Here is an 8133-nt window from a genome sequence, read left to right as displayed (position 1 = left end):
GACTACACTGACATCTCTTTTCTAAGTTTGACCATCTCTTTGTCCTTTCAATTTCAATTCTTAAACTCATCAATCAATCATTTTATTTATGTGATAGGTCTACATTTAGAATAAATATTTACCACAAATTAAAGGTATCTTATATTATTAGATATGTTATTATAAAACATGTTTTAGTTAAGGAGTTATTGATACTTCAAGTACAAAATGATAATAGAAAACCTTGATAAAAATGCACTTTTAAGTACTAATCATTAATTCCTTTACTTTATTGAAATTATTGAATTATTTTTTATAAATTTTTAATGCAAGGCTAAATTTAAGTGGGATAAAGCAAATGATAATGTTGTGGGGAAGGTTTGAGAGAATCACGCTGCAACTAGGTAGTATAAAAAACAATGCAATAATATTTTTTTAATTTTAAATATTAAAATTTCAGTTATCATTAACTTATCTAGAATAATTTTGTATCATGTAGATTGCATGATTTTTTATATAAGATGTAAAAAAAATCTTAAAAATATGCTAGAGAAAACGCTCTACTAAGCTAAAATAACGTAGTGGTTTGGAAGGATTTTAGGCCACCATACATGCTGAAGAATATATTGACATAATATATTCAACACATGACGTTCGAGTGTTTCGCACGATACTCATAGTCTGGTGTGAGGAACCAGAGTTGACAAATTCAAGGTTTGGTTACCATGCACACTTGCAACTTTTCCATTCGTTTCTCATGCAAAGCAAATGATAAGATTAATTTTAATTATATCTATCCTTAATTAATTTGTTGTTATTTATAAATATATTTAATTGGTAATATGTTTTTCTAATAGGCTACGGCTCTTTGACGTGAGTCAAGCCCAATTGAGCTTTTTATAGAGATGCACGTGTGAATGAAGGCCGCCAAAAAGGGATGCAACAGTTTGGTGACAACTGCACTTAATACTTTGTGGTACGTTAATTTAACCATTTTATTTCGTAAGTTATTATTTTCTTGAATTTGATAATTTTATTTTTTATTTTTAGGAGACATGTAACAACCGGTTGAATGAGAAATATAAGGACAATCCTTTGATTCACCCAAATTTCGATTCGAATTTATGGATGGAGATAAGATTATGTGGTGGACCCAATAGAAGTTGGGAGTACGGACTCTCCAATACTATGGTCAAGAACTTATGGACAGGACTCTCCAACACTACGGTCAAGAACTTATGGACAACCCGTAGTATCTCAATTGTTGGAAGCTCGTAATCAATACCAAGCACTCAGTCTTCAGAGTTCACAGCCTTGTTACAACGAGGAGTGCAAGAACATACAGCCCATCTAAATGAAAAATATGAATGACTCTCTACGGATTATAAAGAACTCCACCGAATAATCATAGGTATTAGATCACAAATAGGTGGTACATGTACACCCTCTTATTGGCTATATGGTTCTGGGAACGGCCAGCCTCCTCCTCCTCCTCCTTCAACGCCACCTTTGTTTTAGTTTCATTGTATTTGAACATATAAATTTGTAATAAATATTTGGCTTTTATATTAAGATAATTTATTTTTATATACTTTTTAATTTTTTTAATTATTTTCTTTTTCTATTCAATAGATTTTTAAAAAATATATATTTTTTTAATTATTACAGACAGGGTTATTGACGGACTCAATTCGTCGGTATATTTTAGAAAGATGGAAAAAAATTACTACATGTGCCACTTCAACTATTACATCACCAATAAAATTATTCCGTCGATATTTTACAGAGCATTGGAATAAAATTACTTTAAATGTCACTACCAATCATCAACTAAATTTCATCGATATATTCCAACAAGTAATTTTTTTTGGTGTGTATTATTCATTTGTAAAACCATTGGATTTCTTTTTTAACAACAAACATTTCAATAGACCAGAAATTACCAATAAGGAGTTTCCCAACGACCGTTTTTCATACGTGAATCCATTCGTAAAATATGCTATGACAGAATGGTAAAGTAAATACCCTTGAAATGTAGTAATTAATGTTTTATTTTGATTGCTATGTTTTAAGTTTTTTAAATAACTTGTAAGAAGAAGGGAGGTGTAAAGTTTTTCTCCAAAAGAACCAATTATATTTCATTCTTTAGTTTTTTTCTTGTTTTATTTTAAAACATTGATTTTGATTTTTCTCTTTTCTTCTAATTTATGGATAATGGGTATATTTAATGTACATTGTCATCAACAGAATGGAAAAAAAAAAAATCGAAGTCCTTTATTGAAAGAAACGAAGGTATATACACTTAGATAGAGAAAAAAATAAAAAGAGCCTTGATTAAAATAAATTTACGTAACTCTGAATTTTGCATTTACCTCCATCAAGAGCAATGCAGCAAGTTGTAATTGGACAACAGATGCAAATACAGGACATGGAGAGATCGTAATGGATGAGACCAAAGGTACTCCAGCTTCAAGAGCCCTCAAATCTAAGAAATAATGGAAGCAACTAGGGACTTCCCTCTCCTCCACAACTTCAACTTTTCATGGCATGAAATGGTTGTCCCATTATTTATTTATTTATTTATTGCTAAAGAATGGTTATTTCGAGTCTTATTTACTTTGTTTTGCAATAGATGGGTTGGTGGTTAGGATACTGTTTGTATACTCACGTATTCGTTGGCCCACTTTTTAGAATTCTGCAATCTCCATCTTTAGTTCCATAGTTAAACAATTCAAATTAGGAAGACAAGCATGTAATGGTGATTTACTAATTTTAAATTTGAAACGAGTTTTAAATAAAATAAAATAAAAAGTAACTTAATTAAATTTAATTTATTCAGTAAATCAACAAAGAATTTGATTACTCGGTTGAAATTTAATTTATTTTTTTAAAATTAAAAATAAATGTATTTCAATAATGAGTTTTAAAATAACTTAAATAAAAATTAACTTAATTTAATTTAATTTATTCAGTAAATCAACAAATAATTTGGTTATTCAATCAAAATCTAATTTGATTTTTTAAATTAAAAATAAAATTATTTTAATAAATTTTTTTAGAATTCAAAAGATATTATTTTAAATTAACCTGATCAATCCATCCACTCAGGAGTGGCCAAACCTTATTACTTCGTTCAATGTCAAATTGAATTTTATAAAATCATCATACTAAATGTAGGTTAATATATATATATATATATGTATATATATATATAAAAAGAAACCTCTATTGACATTACTTCTAAGTAATGGGTCAAAAGAGGTTAAATTATTTTGTAGATAATTATCAAAATCAGGGGGAAAAAAAAGGAAAGTGCACCTAAAATAAGGAAATTTGAGATTGTAGGTAAATTGTGGATAACCTCTTAAACTGGAAACAGTTGAGAAGCACGAACTATACAACTCTTTCCCCCGCCCATTTGGAGAACCGCATGAATTGTGTTGAATTCCTCATTTCGATCAATTCTCGCAAACGTCAATCAACCTATAAGCATGAACTACAGCGAAGAAAACCTGCCATATTTAAAGCTTCCCTTAATAAATGATTATTGATCAATGCAAGAAACATCTCCACTCCTCTAAACACCATGCTCTTTGCGTTTCCTTAGCTTTATGCAAGACCAATAAAGAGTCTGTCTGCCTGGACTCCTATGTTGTAGATTGCAGTCCTGATCCCTCGCATGAGAGCTGTTTTCATGAAAATGAAACACTTACTTGAGGAAATAACATCTGCTCATGTTCCAAAGACTGCCGTGCTACCACCTGCATCATCTAGTAGCTCATCTACTGATGATCAAGAGATGGGTTCGAATTCAATGCCAATGAAAAGGCATATCTTTATTAAAAAATCTAGTTTTTGCAGCTTTCTGCAGGGCATGGATCTAAATCCTGCACGCATGGTAAGCAATCCAACTCTCCTTGATATTCATGAGCCTAGCTACCTACAATTCATCAGTGATGATTGGCTTTCGTCCTTCCTAAAAAATAACCTACATTTCTAGCATCTTGCATAATTCCATTGATTCCTGCCACTTAAATTCCAAAATCATTTACAATCTCGTTATAGACTACAAGACATACTGTCGTCGCGGAGAAACTGAGATAGTGTTCGGTTGCTGTCTAAGGATAGAAAAGATGAAAACAATTAGGATAGATGAGACATATACTTTCTATCCTTCCCTGTTTTGGAAGGATATGAATTCACTCCACAACAAATATACAGGTGATGGGATAATATCGAAACAAATACATCTACAAGAGGTTACTAAGAATACACCAGATTTCGACATATTGATCCTCACATTTTTCTGTCAGCAACATTTTCATGTAACTGCTTGAAACTGTAAATTATGCTAGTATAAATCGCAAGTCCAAGTGCCCAAAATGTTGTTCTAAACGTTATTTTTCAACTACATATCTGAAGTCCATTTTCTCAGCCGATCAGTTTGATTGAAAACTCTTCTTTCTGCTGGCCCTGCATTCTGAATGTTTTGCTGTATCTGAAACGTGTAAGCTCCATTATGATTTGCAGGTTTTAGCAGAGATGGTAGGAACCTTTCTTTTACTGTTCTGTGTATGTGGGATTGTGGCGTGCACGCAGATATTGAGAGGGGAAGTGGGTCTGATGGAATATGCATCCGTAGCGGGATTAACAATCATTGTCGTGATTTTCTCCATAGGATCAATCTCTGGTGCTCACGTTAATCCTGCTGTTACCATTGCCTTCGCAACTTTTGGTCATTTTCCATGGTCCAAGGTAAAAAATCATTCAAATTCTATTTACTGATAGAATTTCTTCATATTTTTAAACACCAATTTACATATACATGATACCAATATTGGTTTCTTCCAGGTTCCACTTTACATATTGGCTCAAACAGTAGGTTCAGTTTTGGCAACATATGTTGGAAGCTCAGTATACGGCGTAAAAACAGAACTTATGACCACCCGGCCAGCAATAGGCTGCAGTTCTGCCTTCTGGGTGGAATTTATGGCCACTTTCATGCTCATGTTCCTTGCAGCCTCGTTAACAAGCCAATCCCGATCCGTAAGGCAAATCCCCCATGTTTTTGTTTCTAAATGAATTGTGTTGTTTTTGCCAGAAACATGCATATTGTTTTTTATATTTGAAGTCTCTGCTTTTTTTCGGTGAATTTCTCAATCTCTACGGGAGAAATCTCCAATATGTGTTTTTTTTTTAATTTTATTTATTATATCTTTATATAGTACATGAAGATATGTTTTCCCATTAAAATTTAATAAAATTATATTTTTTTATTCAAAAAATCCCATTACGTTTTATAAGAATATAATAGTAAAAATTAATAAAATTGCTAAAAGTTGTATTGAGAGATAAAAAGTTTCAAAATTACTCTCCAATTAAAATTTTGAAAAATAAAAATTATTTTCTTGTAAACTCATGGAAATTTTTAAAATAAAAAATATATAATTATATCAATTTGAATGGAAAAGGAATTTACAATATATTAAAATAATTAAATATTATATAAGTACATAAAAAAAGGGATATAAGGAAAACTTTCCCAATTATATATTAAATAGTTTTGAGCTCGAGAGGGTAATGAATACATGAGATTCGAGTTTGGATATGAACAGTATAAAACCCGATTCATTGGTATCCATTACCTCCCCCAAATGAAAATGCTTATTCCTCAGACGGAATTGCAGGACACTGTCAACCGCTACAAAACCTGTTCATGACTGTAGTTGGAAAACTTTTTTGCAGATAGGCCCTTTGTCTGGTTTTCTTTACGGCATTGCCATTGGACTTGCAGTGCTTATTACAGGGTATGAACAATGAACGGCTGGAAGACACTCTTAAAATATCGTTCCTTCTAATTTTCTCTTGGTTTTTTGATCATGTTAGTTTTTCTTCTTCTTCTTCTTTATTCATTCCAGGCCTGTGTCAGGAGGATCATTGAATCCTGCAAGGTCATTGGGTCCTGCAATTATTTCCTGGGACTTCAAGGATATATGGGTATACATCACTGCCCCCACCATTGGAGCTGTAGCTGGTGCTCTCATATTTCATCTCTTACGGATTCGACCCCATGCATGCAGCGCCAATTCCTCTCCTGATGATGATCTACTTGTTCATTCTATAGCCTTCACTGAGAGCTAATCCATCGTGGTTTTCTTCTTTCTTTTTCTATTAATTAGAATTTGTTTTCGAAATATATACTTGCCCACCACACTATAATGGTGGCACCGTGTACATTGCAGCAACAAAATAAAATTCACCAGGAGGTGGTTGGTGATTAATACAGAACTTATTGTTGTTTCTAAATTAGCAATTTTTCAGATTTTTGTTCGGGAAATCAATGTTATAGAGCCACCTGGGCAAGGAGGCTTGATAAGCTCAAAGTTTAAATTAATGGATTATGAGTTTTTTTTTATTATTATTATTAAGTATTACTATAAAATATATGGTTTTTTTTAACTGTGCAAGGCTCGCTATTTATTTTACAATATTGTAAATGGGTTATACAAAAAAAAAAATTCAATTTCATTCATAAATTTATTTTTTAGCAATGTAGTCCTAATCAATTAATTTTGATTTTTTATGAAAATGTGGTATTGAAAGAGGAGGAACCCAAAAAAAGAGCACCAAACATGGGTGGCACATTATAAGTTTCACAAAAGATGCATTTTAGTCCTTAACTTTAAAAATCATGCAAATTATACAATTTCAATATCTCAATATTTTTCTAATTCAATTTTGATATAAAAGTTTATTTTCATTATTTTTATGTCCCTGGTTGAGAGAAGAGAGTTGTCGCTAGATTATTGCGGTAAAGAGAGAAAAGTATTGTTGACACCAAATTAGATTATCAAAACAAATGATATTTGTATTAAATATTTCTATTTTATTAAGGGAGTTCATATTAGGTGTTTTTTTTTTAACGTTTAGTGTTCATGAAAAAAACATATATGAGCTCGAGTTGATTTTGATTTTTAGGGTGGTGTTTTGGGTATTTTGAGGTCATAGATAGGCTTATCATGGTTCCTATAGTATTTTGAGTCAAAAATGGATTGAAAACGGATTTTGAATGAAAAGACTTAAGCTCCGATTTTTTTCAAAAATCAGATGATGTGTCATCTGAATTATTTTTCAAAAACAACTTAGGGCAAACCGCCCTAGTTGCAAACAAAAAATAATAATAATTAAAGGCTCAATCCTGGAGGCCTTCACAAAATAGGTCAAGCCTAGCAACGCCTAGCCTTTACTTTTTTTTTAATTAATGATTTCTTTTATGATTATTCTCTAAAAAATTTTAATTTATATTTAAATTAGTACTCCTCTCTTTTATCTTATTTGGAAAGTCTCTTGTAAATGATGATTATTTTTTAGTTATGCATTTAAATTTGAAAAGTTTTTCTAATTTATCTATAATTTTTATATATATTTTGTATGGATGCATAACTAGAAAATTGGTGAAAACCAATAGAATTATCGATGAAATTTTTTCATTGGTAATTTTTACCAACAGAAATAATTTCATCTTTACTTTTTTCGGTATATACTGACAAACAATATCCATCAGTGATACGGTTGGTATATACCGACAGAATTCATTCGTCGGTATATACAAATTGTATCGCCGACAGATTATATAGTTTTTTTGAAAAGTTGCAACGATGTGATGAAATGGATTTTTTCATATGATTTTACTGACAAAATAATTGAAGGATTCAAACTGTGATCTCCATACAGTAACGTGACACAGTCACTGGTGAAATTACCGACAGGTATATCAACAGAACTTATTCGTCGATGATTTCATCGGTGAAAGCCAATATATACCTATTATGCTGACACTCTCTTCCTCTATTTCTCTTTCTTCCCCTTCTTCTTCCCCATCCCACCTCTCCTCTCCCAAATTCCAGCCAATGGCCCATCCCAACTCTCCCCCTCTTCTCTTATACTTTTGTATGCGGTCACAACATTCGTTCTCCAAGCAATTTATTATGGATTTTATCATTTTTTGTAAGTAAATCTATCATTTTTAGTTTTAACATTTAAATGTCAATTTTATTGTTTTTTATTTTTTTTTTAGTATATGTACTTTGTTAATGTACGTAATTATTTGCTTGTTATTTGTCAAAGAAACTTGTAGTATGAATGTATAATTTT

At 31.3% G+C, this 8133-nt stretch overlaps 1 protein-coding gene across 2 annotated transcripts; it reads left to right on the top strand.

Moving 5' to 3' along the window:
- The first annotated feature begins 3547 nt into the window (after window positions 1-3547).
- On the top strand, window positions 3548-6280 carry LOC105115847 (probable aquaporin NIP7-1). Of its 2 annotated transcripts, XM_011012892.1 has the most exons (5): window positions 3548-3877; window positions 4510-4734; window positions 4831-5025; window positions 5725-5786; window positions 5898-6280. In XM_011012892.1, exons 1-5 carry the CDS (start codon window positions 3659-3661, stop codon window positions 6118-6120), a joined length of 924 nt encoding a protein of 307 aa, XP_011011194.1. In that variant the 5' UTR covers window positions 3548-3658; the 3' UTR covers window positions 6121-6280. The 2 variants fall into 2 exon arrangements, with proteins under 2 accessions (XP_011011194.1, XP_011011195.1); XM_011012893.1 differs by lacking the exon at window positions 5725-5786 and having other exon boundaries at window positions 5898-6133.
- Window positions 6281-8133: the final 1853 nt, after the last annotated feature.

Source organism: Populus euphratica, unplaced genomic scaffold, assembly GCF_000495115.2.
Source record: "Populus euphratica unplaced genomic scaffold, PopEup_1.0 scaffold784.1, whole genome shotgun sequence".
NCBI classification, from domain to species: domain Eukaryota; kingdom Viridiplantae; phylum Streptophyta; class Magnoliopsida; order Malpighiales; family Salicaceae; genus Populus; species Populus euphratica.
The sequence above is the reverse complement of the archived record's forward strand: the minus strand, read 5'-3'. Positions and strand labels throughout refer to the sequence as shown.